The 16655-nt window shown below is 41.7% G+C and overlaps 1 protein-coding gene across 7 annotated transcripts in view; it reads left to right on the top strand.

Moving 5' to 3' along the window:
- The window catches only part of BCKDHB (branched chain keto acid dehydrogenase E1 subunit beta), a 235411-nt gene that overhangs the window by 8706 nt on the left and 210050 nt on the right, over positions 1–16655 (top strand). For all 7 annotated transcript variants that reach the window (XR_012902584.2, XR_012902582.2, XM_075923808.2 and 4 more), the window contains one exon: positions 3449–3517. Coding sequence is in view for 5 of the 7 variants with exons in the window: in XM_075923808.2 (XP_075779923.2) it covers positions 3449–3517 (69 nt within the window). In the remaining 2 variants the exon portion in view is untranslated. The remainder of the gene's footprint in view (positions 1–3448; positions 3518–16655) is intronic.

Below are 16655 nucleotides of genomic sequence, written 5' to 3' on the forward strand. Positions count from 1 at the left end.
TATTGTGTTTTCTTCCGAGAGCATCTGCACATCAGGCTGCTGGGCTCCATGGACATAGCTAATGGTCTCCTGTAGTATGAAAATCTTTGTCAAGCGTTCAGTTAAGTCTCTGCTTGGATGTGTTCCCTTTTCTGTGTGTAGAAACAGATCCTGTGTGCTATGGTTTACCTTATTGAATTACTTAGTTATGTAAACTGGGAGTAAAGGTGAGATGGTTCCAGGCACATAAGATTTCTTGATGCACTCTTCTGGCATCTACACACTGAAACCTGACTGTTCTAGTGTATTGGAAAGCTGCTTTTCCATATCTCATCCTGAATCTTTTGCTTTTGGCTGACATCTTAGGGTGCAATCTTACAAGGAGCTTTGCCAAGTGAACCCATTCAGAATTCCTTGCAGCATCAAGACTTCAGTTGTAAAGCAAGACCAGAGCTATGGATTTCACTTTTCTTTGTACAGTATGTTCTACACTTGCGACAGAAGATAAAATATCCCTGCTATTGTTTTGTTGCTTTAGGCTGATCCAGTTCCAAATGCAGTAGGTAGAAATCTTTCTACCCATTTTAATGAGCATTAGATTGGGCAGCAAATCTTCCCATGAATCTATGTACAGACTGATTTGTTGAAGACATTTGCTCAATGGCCCCAAAGAATGATGTACTCTTCAGTAGGGATTTTAAATATTGGTTAATTGAATAGTCGATTAACCTCATGAATTCTTAATTGGTTACTCAATTATTTTATAGGCCCCCACCCCTGGGGATTATGACAGCCAATGTGCTCTCCCCCCCCCCCCCCCCCCCAAGAAGTTCTCTGCCACTCTACGCTGCTGCCTAGGTATCAGAGGCAGCAGTGCAAGGTTCCTGGTGGGATCTGGCCTGAGAAGGGAACCAGTTTAAAAAACAGCTCCTCTCATGGCCTGGCTGTCTGTCACCCTGTGCTGCTGCCTCTGATATAGAGGCAGCAGTCCCTGTCTCGGGGGGCTGAACTCCTGGACCCAGCGTGAGCCAGAATTGAGCCGGGCTTCCTGCCCGCCTGACTTCTATATACTTTAAATGCAGAGCTGCAGCAAGAGTAGGTCCTGGACTTAGCACAAGCTGGGACTGAGCTGGGCTGCTGGCCAGTCTGCTAAAACATTTGCTGGTGGCCAGGGGGAGGAGGGGAAGAAACACACACAGTCTGTAGCATTAACTGATAATCTTTTGCTTATTGGTTAATTGACTGTACTGTTGCATCCCTACTCTGCAGTAGGATAACATTGATGTCTCCTGTACAAAGTAGCCCAAAACTGCTGAACTAGTGAACATCTTAAATGGGAAAGGTTTTGTAGAGGCTCTAACTTCAAGCAAAAACGAATAAGAATAATAAAACCAAGTAGCAACAAACTAAAACAAGACCAACCCCAACAACCAAAACAATCTAACAAGGAAATCTAGGAAGATCAACTGAAGTTTGTCTTTATTCTATAAAAACACGACCTTGTTCTTGCATTACTTTTGCTGTTATGTGCCATGAATCTGTCTGGCTGTTAATTTATGCAATGATGAATTACTCCAACACAGGTATACATGATGTTTGTTTTCTGTAAAGATGCTTGATTGTTTGTTTGTTTGTTTGTTTGTTAGGGAGGGAATTATACCCCTTTGTATATGCAGGCATTTGGAAATTTCTAACACTCAATAACATGGCCAGCAGGTATGTTGGAAAAGGCTGCAGACTTGCTAGTTTTCTATATTAAACATAGAAATAAGTCAATTTCTCAATTGGAAATCATAAAATAGTCTTGCTCTTAAAAATCTTAAGATTTCTTTTATAATAATTTTAAAGAAAAGGATTAGAATGCTGTTAAGTTTTTGATTCATTTACTGTCTACTGACTTTTTGGTGATAGTACACAATGCAAAGAGCATAATAGAAATTTTTAAGCTGGCATCTTTCCAGTTACTCATTATTTCAGTTACTAATTTCCTGGAAGGTGGTTCCTTCATATCAAGGTTGGGACATGGGACATCTATAGAAACTTGATATGTCATGGATGGATTAACATTTCTGGTGAACAGTTTCCTTTTTTCAGGAGCACTGTGTCTACACAGCAACATTATTTCGAAATAATATAGTCCACGTCTACACAGCCAGCAGTTACTTCGACTTTATGATGAAATGCTATCACGCTGGAGGACTTCTTACTCTTGACTTCTGTAACCATCATTTTGTGAGGAGTAAGGGAAGTCGGAGGAAGAGTGCTCTATTTCGAAATAAACGCTGTGTAGACAGCACCAAAACTTGAAATTAGCTATTTTGAAATAAGCTACACGATTAATGTAGCTCAATTTGCATAGTGTATTTCGAGTTAAGCCTTGCTGTGTAGATGTGCCCTTAGAGTGTGTGTGTGGGGGGCGGGGGGGAGGGGACTGAAACCAGTTAAGTTTAAACTACAGGTTGAACCTCTCTAGTCTAGTACTCACTGGCTCAGCATGATTTCAGCTAGCCAGATATCCACTTACCATGGGTGTGCCCAAGCTTCCGGTGGTATCATGAAGTGTGGTGTCTTTTTTTTTTTTTTTTTTTTTTTTTAATAGCACCAGTTCTGGTTCTGTGTTCTGTGCTGTTTATTCCTAAATGTCTTCTAAGAGCCCAGTAAGCAGGGGAAGTGTTGGTAATGCTGCTCGACATTATTGACCTCCTGTGGTTTGACACATTCTCTGCTTCCATGCAGGTCAGATACTGAGTGTGCCCATTTAGAGTGGTTCAACCTGTAGTGAATGAAGAGTCTTTACTTACAACCTTTCTTTTTAAATTATAAACAAAAATGTCATATCAGATCTCCAACTTTTTTTAAATGGAATGTCTAAATTTGGTGTCCAGTTAGTGTCATATGATGTTTGGAATTTTTAAATGACTTCATATTAACTCAAGTGCAGTGATATAGCTTAAACCTTTTTTCTGACATATTTATGAAACCATAGATAGAATAGTTCAAAGATTTTGGCCCAGGAAGATTTTTGTCATACTAAATCCTCCTCTTTCCCTTCCTGTGTCTCTCCTTTTGTTTAATGTACTGTCTTCTGAGAATGTGGAAGAGATGGGGGTTGGGATCTTGAATGATAATGCACCCACTATAATTAAAACTTTGATAAAACTACAGTGCTTTGGGGTCAAATTAACCTTTTATTTGGGTGTGATGAAACATCTAAACATGACATTTTAACTCTAGTATTTTATAGTAGCATATTCAGTACATTGTTTAGGAATTTATTAAAACTTGTGCTTGCTCTATCATAAATGTTCACACTAAGATGTTGAATGTATATGGAAACTGTAAACTTCAGATGAAGGGTGTGCTAACATTTTATACGTTGTCCAATTAGAATAAATAGGGTTATCTTAATTTTTATAGTAGATAGTGTTTGCATTCATAATTAACCTAAACTATTACTTTTATTTTGCAGTAATATTTGGTGAAGATGTAGCCTTTGGTGGAGTCTTCAGGTGCACTGTTGGATTACAAGACAAATATGGTGAGTTGTTTGTATAAAAACTGTTAATGTTAGATTAAAATTTTTTTCCTCTTCCAGTAGTTTAATCCTAGATGGGAGTCTTGAGTAGAAAATCATGTAAATGGGTTTGTTTTTGTTTTGAAATAGTAGATGATTTGAACAGGTTTTATGATTGTTTAATAATTGAACTTGACCTCATGAGTTTATAACCTTCAGCTAAGTAGACTTACATAACTTTTTTTGGGGGGGGGCGGCTTTTAAAAGAATTCCTGGTTGTTTTGTCTCAATCAGATAAGACATATTTATCACAACTACTAATGTGTGGTCACTCTCAACTGTATTGCTTCCACAAAGGTGATGAAATAGGTATTTCTGGATTCTGTCCATAGTTGATCAGGAACTGAGTTAAGTCCTATATTTAACTTTTTAATAGTTTTTTTTTTCCCCATATTGTTCATCTATCTAGTGATTGTAATCATATTTAAGCAGTCTTCAAAACTTGATTATTTTACTCATTTTTCTGGGTTTGTTTAGGAGCTTGAAAAATATTATTTTTCCACAAATTAACCAGAACAGTCATTTTTTTTGTAACCTACCAGATAAGAAAAGTATAACTTGTGGAAACTGTATGGGAGGAGAAAAATGTTACTTTACCCAAGAATTGAATGATATGGTAAATCTCATGACCCTTGTTTTACTAATGAGGGAAGAAAGGAGGAAGTTTATTTAAAATACTCAGTAATCTAAACTATTTCTTCTTACGGATTCCTTAGTGTACTGTCCGAGCATCTGTCAGATGGCACAGTCTCAATAATCCTTTTTTCCCTTTGTAGTTCTCTGTCCAGATTCCTGTAACAGATATTTGTTCCCCTTTTCCCTAGGGAAAAGGCAAGACGACTTGCCTGATTGTCCTTGAATTACACTGATATAAGTCCTGATTTGTGAGAGAAGAATCAGGCTCATAGCTCTTTATGTTCTTGTTGTTAATGGTAGCTTTTTCTCAGGAAAATGCAAAAAAGTCAGTTTTTTGAGTTTCTGCTCTACAATTTAAATAGCTCTCTTTACTGGTTACCCATTGAATGTATGATTTTTAAACTTATTTTTATTAGAACCACAAAAGCTATTGCTGTGTAAAATGTTAGTGTTTCATGTACTACAGGTAGGGTAATAACTACAGCTAATAGGAATGTGAGCAACTAGGTGACTATCTGATAAATGGATGCTTATTGGATAGTCAACACGTTAGTTGACTAGTTGCTCCCTCCCCCCTACCCCCATTGCCTCTATCAGAGAGAGGCAGCAAAGGGGGGGGGGGAGAAGAGGAAGGGGTGCTTCAAAGCAACAGAGTCGTGTGGAACTCGGGGCCAGACCCTGGGCTCCATGCAGCGCTGCCGATTTGAAATACTGTGGCGAGCACAGGGTCAGTGGGGGACTGCTTGAGTCCACCCCACTAGCCCCATCCTCCCCACAGTACTTTCGCTTTTGAAGGAGAGCAACAGCCCGAGGCACTTCAAAGGCAGAGGTGCCCTTATTGACTAATCAAATAGTCGATGCAAATTGCATGGACTATTCAATTAGCAAATTAATCTAAATTTTATATTCCTAATAGCTACCTGCATAGTAGCATACTAGAGAAACCATGTCTATACTGTCTGGCAGATCAGAGCTTGTTGTAATTCACGCCCCATAGTCAGAAGTGCCTCCAGGAGAAGGCCCCTTTTCTGTCGCCCCTCCCCTCTTGGGGCAGGGCCATTTTATCCTGTCTCATGCCTATACAAACTATAATCTGTCCTGCCACCAGAGTACACAACCCTCCTGTATACAGTAGTCCTACCCTGCGCTTCCAGTTGCCAGAGGTAGGGGGACCCAGGCCCACCTGCTCCACTGAGTCCTGACCCAGATCCCTAAAAGGGAGAAACGCTCAGTGTTCTTTCTCCCTTTGGCTGATGGGGACACTGACTGTAATAAGTCAGCCTACAGGATTCAGAGAGCCCCTTCCATGGGACGCTTCCCCTTCTATTTCGCCCCGTCTGAGTACTGTGTCCAGCATTTGGCTGTTCCTGCGGCCTCCCGAGTCCACAGTGGCATCTGACCTCCTCTGGGGTTTCTGGCTAGGCACGGTTGAGGGTCTGGGCCTTCATCTTCCCAGGTCCCTTGGGCTGAAGTCCCTGTTGCCTCCTCTGGACTCACCCCCCCCCCCCCCCCCGGAGTCTGGGGCCTGCCATTTTTAAAGGCCCATGCCCCGCGTGGCTCCTCCCCCGGCTGGGTTGCCTAGCAACCATGGGCAGCAGCGCTTGCGTCTTCCAGCCGTGGCTGGCATGTCCATACTTCCACCAGCAGCGGCTCGTCTGCAGAAGTGCAAGGCTTATCTGCCCCATCATACTCCCAAACATGATGGCAATTAGAATAGAATAAAATGTTTAAGACAAGTTATACACAGTTAACCACAATCTTCAGAGAGACAATAATACTACTTCAACCAAGTTTCATTCTAAGTGTTCCCGTTTTAATCTTGAATAACAGCTATAAAGACAATTATTTGTTCACATCACAAGACCTGAGTAAACACCTACTATTTTGATGCTCTAACCATGCATTTCAAAGTTCTTCTTTAACCTTATGTAAATGATAGTTGGGCTATTACATATCTTCCGAATAAGTCTTCAGAGGTCAACCGTGGGTCATTTAACCTATGTTCTGGTTAACCCTTTTTGGTCATGTGCCTATCTTAATCAGATAACATCACACAGGTCTGTCTCTTATTGGTAACTTAGTTCATTCATGGTAGGCAAACTTAAAAATGATAGCCACAAATCTTTTGTACTGTGGGGGTGTGGTTTTTTTTAAATTTTATTTATTTATTTTTTTAAACACTAATATTTTCATCAAAATAAAATCTCACCTTTTGGTTACATTCCTATCCTGTGGAAATGAACAACACAAGCTTACAACTGGGAAATAAGAAGCAAAAGCAGCTGGGTTCTTAAGCAATATCTTGTTTCTGTGCAAAAGTGCCTGGTTGTATTTGTTTTTTCTTGTTCTTTACAAGTTGTATTATTAGGAGACTGTTTATTCAGTATATTGTGTATGTAAAAAATAAAAGGCTTAATGGGTATTGTGATGAGTTGGATCACAGTTCCCTTTGTGACTGTAACCTGGTGTGCTGATTATACCACTGAGCCAGCCTACTCATCCTTTGGGGTGCCCCACCAACCAGTCGCTCTGGGGCAGATGCTCTGGGCTCCCCTAGCAAAGGCACAGAGTTTGGGTAATAGCCCACCCAGCAGAGTAACACAGATGTTAACAGCTCAGCTGTGGGAGGGCTCTTCTACAGGGACTTGTCAACACTCAGGAGCACAGCCCCAAACAGGACCAAATCACCAAATAAATGCCTTCCTCTGTATAAAAGTTTTATGGGGGGGGTTAGTAAAGTTTGCCCCTTTATCACTGAAAGAGAGAGATGTACAGTTATTTCTTCCCAACCCATGCAGTAATAATTTTACACTGGGTTTGATGATAAACGAAAGTACTTAATAGGAGTTGTATTCAAGTGATTGCATGTGATGGCACACTAATCAAAGCAAGTTACTAATCTAAAATAAACAAAAAATGCCAGCTAAGCCTAATACACTAAGGCTATGTCTACACTCGCGGCTTCTTGCGCAAGTATGGCTGTTCTTGCGCAAGAATCCGCAGAGCGTCTACACTGCCTGCCTGCTCTTGTGCAAGGAAACTTACAGTACGGCGTGGTAAGAGAGGGCTTCTTGCGCAAGAGTATGCTCTTCTTTTTTTAACAGGTGTAAGCCCTCTTGCGCAGGAGCTCTTGCACAAGAGGGACACTCAGCAGGGATTTCTTGCGCAAGAAAGCCCTATGGCTAAAAGGGCCGTTGGAGCTTTCTTGTGGAAGAGAGCGTCCACTCTGCCATGGGAGCTCTTGCACAAAAACAAAGCGCGCACATGGCAGTGTGGACGTTTTCTTGCACAAGACTTCTTGCACAAGAGCCCTTGTGCAAGATTTTCTTGCGCAAGAAGCCGCGAGTATAGACATAGCCTAAGAGATTGTTACAAAGCATATTTCTTACCCCCCTTCTGATTATAGGAAAAGCAAGTCAGAACTGATCTTTTCTTTTGGCTTGGGTCTAACAGCTTTTTGTGTGTCCTTTTTTTGGTGGGGAGACAGGTTCAAAAGCCCCCTGAAAATTATCATTGATTGCTTCCCATTTCTTAAATAGAATTTCCCCAAGGCAGGACATTTTTCCATTATCCTTATCCCAGTGGAAAAATACCAAGTTCAAGATGCTCACGTCTTTCTAAGACCAACCACAGCCTACACTTACAGGAAATACAAAATCATATACAGATCATTGCCTTGAGCACGGGGCCATTAAGTTCTATAAGTACCAGTAATGGCTTTACTAGAAATATTAGATTAATAAGGTTTATATTTCTAATGTCCCACAAAAGAATGATTCTCACACACACACACACACACACACACACACACACACACACACACACACACACACACACACACACACACACACACACACAACATACACATTCAGGGGACTGAGGCTCCTGAATGATAGGTTACTGTCCTGTTTTGAATAAAGCTCATTTGAATTATGCATATCCATATGCCAAACCTATTTCCATAAAAATAAACAAAATATGGGGCAAAGCATCACATATTTTTATATTGGTGAGAGCCAAAGGGATCTTAAATGTTTGTTGGTGATTTTTTTTCCCCCCATTTATCAGCAATATGGCAGTAAGCAAGCATAAATATTCACACTAGTCTTACATTTTACACCAATACATTGGTATAATGTGAAGAGATTTCAATTCTCTCTGGAAAGATAGTGTTTGACACCTGGAAATCCTCCTCTTTTTTTTTTTTTTTTTTCTTTTCCCTTTAACTTTTTTTTTCCTCCTATGTAATCATCAGGGTCGCTAGATGGCAGTCTATCTCTTGAAAAGTAGTATTTTAAGAGCCAGTTCATAATTCCTTTTTAGTATATGTAGGGAGCAAGATCTAAACACTAATTTATATTCTTGTAGGTATAATTTAGTTTATTAATTGCTCATACTAACACATGCTACTCAATACCAAGATGATGGTGCAAAGAAGTGGAGAAAGTATTTTCTAAAATAGAGATTTCTTCTGTGAATGAATCTAAATTGACTGTGTGCCAAGAAAGCCATTTAAACTCTGCTTGTAGCCTATGCTTATCTCAGGAAGAAAGTGGTAAAGAACAGTGCTGGTAATGCACATACAATACTGTAAGCTTTCTATTCAAGTAACATAACCCACCAGTTAACAGCAAATCAGTGTTTGAAGTGACAAGGATAAAATATAATTTTCCTAATTTTAAATCTCGTGAATTGTAGTCTCATACCTAGAAATATTTAAATACTTCAGTTGAGAATGTAAATGCACAGAAGTAAAAAGCTTGTTTCTCAGAACTACTGTAATTTGTTCTGTTGGTATAGTACTAGGCTGTGTCTACACTGGCATGAATTTCCGGAAATGCTTAAAACGGAATACTATTCCGTTTTCAGTTTTTCTGGAAAAGGAGCGTCTACATTGGCAGGCTGCTTTTCCGGAAAAGCCCTTTTTCCGGAAAAGTGTCTGTGGCCAATGTAGACGCGCTTTTCTGGAAAAGAGCCCCAATCGCCATTTTCGCGATCGGGGCTTTTTTCCGGAAAAGACTACTGAGCTGTCTACACAGGCCCTTTTCCGGAACACTGTTCCGGAATAAGGACTTATGCCCGAGCGGGAGCAGAATAGTTTTTCCGGAATAGCGGCTGATTTTGTACAGTAGAGCATCGTTGCTTTTCCGGAAATTCAAGGGCCAGTGTAGACAGCTCGCAGCTTATTCCGGAAAAGCGGCTGATTTTCCGGAATAAGTGGCCCAGTGTAGACACAGCCCTAGGGTGTTGATGTTACTGTCTGGATTAAATCTGTGCTAACTTTTCAGAGTCCTTTTTGTAGCAGACTCAACTATGTATTGGTATTGCATGAAACACATACGTGTATGTATATTTGCCCTTACAGGGATAAGGTAGAAAAGGTCATGTCTTCTCCGTCTCTACCTTGCCCCAGAACTTTATAGGTATTGGGTGGCCTACTCTTTCTTTCTCCTTTCATAAATGAGTTTGGCATGAGAGTCAAACCTATGGCCCACAGACTGGATTAACCCATAATATGTATTTGTGGCCTATGTGACATGGTCAGACTGCAAAATCTCACCTTTTTAAATAAAATTCTAGCTCTCGTGGTTGAGAACTTTCCAACTGTGAACAGAGCAAAAAAAAAAAAGTTTACTTTCCCAAGTGTGTAGCTGGCTTGTGGCCAGGCCATTGCTTGCCATTGCTTCCCACAGCTCCCAGTGATCAGGAACGGCGAATTGCAACCAATGGGTGCTGCGAGTGGCTGTACCTGTGGCTATTCAGGTAAATAAAGTGTCTGGTAGTCTCCTGGAGCTAACCCTGGCAAACTGGTCTTGCTGCAGGCTGCTTATTGCTCACCCTTTCAGTTGACTCGTAAAGAGCAGCTGGTTGGAGAGTCAAGAATATTTTCCTGCTCCCATTATTCATGTTCTGTATGTTTAATTTCCCCTTAAAGATCTATAAATGCTAGGAAGGATAACATGCTCCTGAAGACATTGCTGGGATTCAATGGTAGTATACTCTGATACTGTCTTTTAAAAGTTGCCATGTATGTTGGCCGAATTGGACAGTCTCTAGAGGAAAGAATAAATGGACACACATCAGATATCCGAAAAGGCAACACCTAGAAACTTGTTGGGGAACATTTTAACTTGCCCGGGCACTCATTAATGGATCTCAAAGTCAGTGTCTTGTTTCAGGCCAATTTCACGAGCCACGTCCACAGGGAGGCCTCAGAGCTCAACGTCATTTACAAGTTTGATTCCTTCAACAGAGGTATGAACAAAGACATTGGGGCTGTGTCTACACTGGCAAGTTATTCCAGAAAAGCGGCTGATTTTCCGGAAAAACTTGCCAGCTGTCTACACTGGCTGCTTGAATTTCCGGAAGAGCACTGACGATCTAATGTAAAATCATCAGAGTTTTTCTGGAAAAGCAGTGCTGCTCCCGTTCGGGCAAAAGTCTTTTTCCAGAAAACTGTTCCGGAAAAGGGCCAGTGTAGACAGCACAGTAGTGTTTTCCTCAAAAAAGCCCTGATAGCGAAAATGATGGTCGGGGCTTTTTTGCGGAAAAGCGCATATAGATTGGCCACAACCACTTCTCCGGAAAAAGTGTTTTTTCCAGAAAAGCATCCTGCCAATCGAGATGCGCTTTTCCAAAAATGCTTTTAATGGAAAATGTTTCCGTTAAAAGCATTTCCGAAAAATCATGCCAGTGTAGACGTAGCCAGGGTGGATGGTTTGCTACATTCCACATCCTAATGACATACAAACGATGGGTACTTTAAAGATTTAGTACCGTCTCTGTCAGCTTCATGTAGCATAGGCACACTAATTGATTATTTCTTTCCCCTTTTTTCCCCTTATCTCTCCCCCCCTCCCCCATCCCATCCCCTATTTATTTAGAAACTGGACCTTTTAATAACTTCATTGATCCGAAGAAGTGGATTGTGCCTACGAATGCTCATGATACCGTCTACGTGTTCTGATAGTCTTTAAGGTGCTGCTAGACCATTTGTCGTTTCTAAAGTGTAACCCCCTTTTTCCTCCCTGGGTTACTTGGGAGGAGGTCACACTCACACGTGTGCCTGGGTGCCTGGTGGTTTTAACATAAAAAGGAGATCCTGAGTACCCCAGTGGTGGTGGTGATGATGTTTAGTTGGGGAAACCCTATCCATCCCCTTGCTGCTGTCCCTGGCTCATAAAGAACACATAATGGCGGTGCCTCTACCTAGCTGGCCCTGTAACACACTTACTGGTGTGCCTTGGGAACCTCCAGGAACACATTTATTTCAACAATAAGCTGGCTCTACCTCCAGAACAACAATTACAAATCATAAATAATATACATCTAATAGATTGTATTAGAATGAACAACCTTTACTTAACTTAAAGAAACAGGATTTAACAAATTAACAGTGAATAACATCAATTAACAGAAGTAAAAGGAACTTATCTATCTGCCATTTGCACTGCTAATGTTTATCTCACCCCAGAGTATGCACACTCCTAGATTCTAGAGTCCCAGACTCTTGCTTGCGTGAGCGCGCTTGAAGAACTGCAGCTGTAATGGAGATTCTCTGTAGGTAGTGTAGTGTGTATGGGGGTCCAAGCTATGCAGCAACTCTGGTTCACTAGGTCGGCCCCTCTTTGAACCCAGTTAGTCTGTATCTCTGAGGTCTGCCCCAGGCAGCATTTTCCCAAAGATGGCCAATTACTCTGTCTCATTCTGTGTGCTGGATGCAGAGTAGCTTCTAGCTACAAGTATAGCTAAAGGACTTCTCCTCTAGGACAATCAGAAGCTGCCTGCTAGATCCCAATTCCAAAGGCTTGCTGTTCCAGTCTGTAACTGCAACATAACAGCTCCTGAACTGGATCAAAGTTCTCCACAGCAGCCTGGCTCCCTTTCTGCTCCAAAAACAGAGGAAAGAGTCCACAGACTGCTGAGTCTTCCTCCACACATGTGGAGAGAATCCAGATCTCCCAAACGAGTCACTTCCTTCCTGTTTTCCCTAGGGCTCATGGGAATTGTAGTCTGTGAGGCTAGATTGCAGCACATAGGGTCTTCCCAGAAAATAAGCAGAGGCACCTTTAGTAAGGGGACTACAAAAGTTTTTAAAAATGAGTCATATGTAATTACCAGAGAGCCTTCCATTGTGAGAGGTATTTCACATAATGTAGAGATACTGAGAATGCAGACCTCCAGTCTGTTGGAGCCATTTTGTTATTTCCAATAAAGATTGTTGTGGTTTTACATTTTTTATCCCTGGTCTCAATATAGTTTCTGAAATGCTGCAGTATGCTCATGAAGAAGACACTTTGATGCCTGACCGTGCCAGAAAGCATGACAGGAACAACCAAAGTGGCCAACTCTTTCCTGGGAGTTAAATGGAGGGCAGAGGGGGGACAGACATTGTCAATCCCTGCTTGTTTGAGACTGAACATTCTCAGCCCATTTGTGGTAATCTTCACTGGTCCTGAGCTGAGGTTTGCAAAGGTGATAGAAACTGAACACTCACTGTTTTTATGTATTTATTTTTAATTCTGAATGGGGAAAAGTTGCTCTCCTAAGTTTTATATACAGGCAGTCCCCGGGTTACATGGATCCGACTTACATCAGAACCCTACTTACAAACGGGGTGAGGCAACCACGCACCAGCTGCTTCCCCCCAGCAGACCAGGGAGACGTGAAGCTAGCGCTGCCCCCAGCAGACCAGGGAGACGCGGAGCGGCTTTTCTCAGCTTGAGAATAAAGGACTGAGGGAAGTGAGGTGTGGGAGAATAAAACTGAGCTCTGGAGAAATGTTTGGCTAGAGTTTCCCCTACAATATGTACCAGTTCCGACTTACATACAAATTCAACTTAAGAACAGGCAGTCCCTGGGTTACGTACAAGATAGGGACTGTAGGTTTGTTCTTAAGTTGAATTTGTATGTAAGTCGGAACTGGTACATATTGTAGGGGAAACTCTAGCCAAACATTTCTCCAGAGCTCAGTTTTATTCTCCCACACCTCACTTCCCTCAGTCCTTTATTCTCAAGCTGAGGTGTCTGCTGAGAAAAGCCGCTCCGCGTCTCCCTGGTCTGCTGGGGGGGAGGGGCGCTAGCTTCGCATCTCCCTGGTCTGCTAGGGGGAAGCAGCTAGTGCGGGGTTGCCTCACCCCATTTGTAAGTAGGGATCCGATGTAAGTCGGATCCATGTAACCCGGGGACTGCCTGTACTGTGGAGTTCAAATATGTCTGCTAGGGACATTCTTAACTGAAATGCTGGGGAGGGGGGACTCTTTTTTGCGTTACACTGTAAACGTGTCAAAATTAAAATGTCCATGTTCAATGTAGAATAGTAATACAGAGGTAGCTGTGTTAGTTTTTCCTTTTGTTTTAGCAAGATCAGACTGTAGCACTTTAAGACTAACAAGATAGTTTAATAGGTGATGAGCTTTTGTGGGCCACCCACTTCCTCAGATCATATTCTGGAAGAGAATTGGCATGACCATATATACCAAAGGAATATATATGGTCATGCCAATTCTCTTCCAGAATATGATCTGAGGAAGTGGGTCTGGCCCACGAAAGCTCATCACCTATTAAACCATCTTGTTAGTCTTTAAAGCGCTACATAGTTTTTTTCCTTTTGTTTTAGCATGTTCAATGTGATCTTGAAAATAAGTGATCAGGTACGCTTTGCAGTAAGTATATGGTATGATTCAGTGTGTACAGATTTGCTAATTTGTGTCTAATCTGATAAATATAGGCAGCTGTTTCTTCAAAATATATGCATGGCTGTGTGTTTATATTTGAATAAAATGGTTCAGTAAAGCTGTATTACTGTAGATGATACAGTTTTTATTGCAGTTGGCAAAGCGTGTCCTCTTCCTTGACTGTTCTAGGGGGGAAGGCTGATCTAGTGCTTAGCGACTCTAGTTTTATGGGGTTTCCAGGGCTGATGTTAGACTTACTAGGGCTGAAGCCAGTGTCTCACTTCCCCAGTGTACAAGCCAAAGTCTGAGGGTATCAGTCCTTGGTGGTGAGGCTCAGGGTTACAGACCCCCTGTCGCAGGTTGAAGCCCTTTGGCTTCAACTATGCCCCCCCCCCCCCCACCCTCTGGGGCAGTGGGCAGGCTGAGGCTTTGTTCCCCCCATCTGGGATTGTATAGTATCTGTTTGTGTTGTCAGAAGGAGGTCATGGTGCAATGAAGTTTGAGCACCCCCTGTTAAACAGGTATACTGCACTGGGATGTTGGAGACCTTGGTTCAACTTCTGGCTCTGCCACTACATTCCTGCATTACTTTGAACAAATCATTCACTGTTTGTGTTATCATTCCCCATTTGTAAATTGGAGATAATTAATCTTCCTCTCTTTTCTCTTCGGATAACAGATGTTTACTATGTTTGTACAGTGCCTAATGTAGTTGGGAACCTGAACTAGTGGTGGAGTTCTTAGGCACTACTATAAGATAATTATTTACAAACTTAGGCCTAAAAGTAGCCTCTTTTGGACACACACATGAACAGTATTCATGATTGGTGTATGTGCTTCCTGGGGGTGTCTAGGGTAGGGGGTATCCAGGGTAGTGAAGTATTTCATTACACCTGGAATCAGTATGCAGCAGCTTTGTCTGTTCCTGCAGGGGTCAGTGCTCAGACTCCATCAGCCAAAGACAACACAAGCACTCTCTGCTCACCTTATTAAAGAACAGCTGTTCTGCAGGTTCGTGATGGGCAAGCTCCAGTTCCTTAGCCCGTCAAGCATTGCCCTGGAATGTTCAACTGATTTATGGAATGCTCATGAGAATTCACAGATCTCTGTTCTTAGAGGAACAGTATACCGCTGCTTACCAGGAATGCTTCTTTGCTTAACTCTCAGCACTCAGATTTGGTTATAGTGAAAACAAGAATAACCTCCCCTCTTCCCCCCACCCCCAAAAAAAGATTTAAATTGTATCAAGTAGGTAGAAGTATTGGAAAGTTACATCTGTAACAAATGCACAAGGCCATTCCTTCCTGCTAGTCAGAAAGGGTGAGTGGCAGGATACAACATATAAAACTGAGCACTATATTATCCTAAAACATTCTGTTACACATCATATTATATACAAGTCACACAAACATCATATCTTGGCTACAGCTTCAACTAGTTGCTTAAAAGCCTTAGGATGAACTTCATCAGGTCCTGAATTTTCCTCAGGTCCTCTCTGCTTGAGTCAAACTGGAGAGGATAAGAGGAGTGTCTGTCTCAGACAAATTGATTTTTGTAATAAAAGGTTAATTAAACCTAAAATCACACACATCAGGGTTCTTCCAGCTCCAAAAGACAAGTTACTTACCCCAGGATCCTGGATCTTGCTCCTGGATCTTGCACCAAAGACTATGCTGGCAATCAAGTTGATAGCTAATAAATCTATAATTGGTTTACTAAGCGAAGGAAATGAGTTTACTAAGCGAAGGAAATGAGTTAAAGTGTCAGTTAAATATTTGCATAAGTCTATAATTTTGCCTGTTTTCCAAGTCTTTCAGGGATGCCTAGGATAACTTTGGGGATTTTTGTCATTTTATTTATTTACTCTGTTGTGCTTAGAATTTATATTGTCCAAAGATAAAGGGTCCTTCTTGGAATTCATATTTATTGTATCTTCATACAGAAAGCAAGCTGTCAGTGCCTCTTTTCCTTTGACTGTGAGTGAGGAGTGCACTTAGACTATTGATCTGACCTCTAAAGGTATACACAATGGTCACTTACTTTGAAATAAACATTTTTTGCTAAGTATTTTCATTAGTATTTTCACAGGATTTCTTTAATGGGAAATTTTAAGTTACAAGGGTACTTGCCAGTTAAATGTTTACTATTACTTATCTGTTCCTGTCAGAATGTGAAAACATACAAGTAACATTACATTAGTTTACATGAAGTTTAAATGTCTGAATATGCACTTATACATCTAATCATTATGTTGATCTACACTAATGGATTTTGCGAGTAGCCCAGAGCTACTCAACACACGGCTCACGGGTGGGATCCTTTGAACATAGCCTCCACAGGGAAGACGTTCCACAATAGCAAGGTGTCTCGCAGATGGGGTGAGCACTGAAAGACACAAGTGGATGGGCTGGCTGGAACAGACCGGTACGGGGTGTCATTGTTTTTAGCCCCCAGGGAGGAGATGCTGGGAGCACCAGGACATTGTGAGTAGTGCTGGGGCTGCTTAGCCTTCTGGGCAGAGCCTGAGAAATACTGACTGGCTCTCACTGGTCACATTTAAGCCTTAAGCTGCAGCGCTGGACCCAATCTTTGCATTCATGCCCGTCAGAGTGAAAGAAGCTATTTGCATATATATTTGCATGTATATGCAACCATACTTAAGTTGCGGCCCTCTGCATGTGCTGTGAGTATCATTCTGGCCCCTGGGGCTTCCAAAGTTGAGTGGCCTTGCTCTAGCCTGACCTGGTCAATGAAGATAGACCTAATGCAAAAATGATGTATGAAGGGGA

This window comes from Pelodiscus sinensis, chromosome 3 (genome assembly GCF_052426305.1).
Source record: "Pelodiscus sinensis isolate ZL-2025 chromosome 3, ASM5242630v1, whole genome shotgun sequence".
NCBI classification, from domain to species: domain Eukaryota; kingdom Metazoa; phylum Chordata; order Testudines; family Trionychidae; genus Pelodiscus; species Pelodiscus sinensis.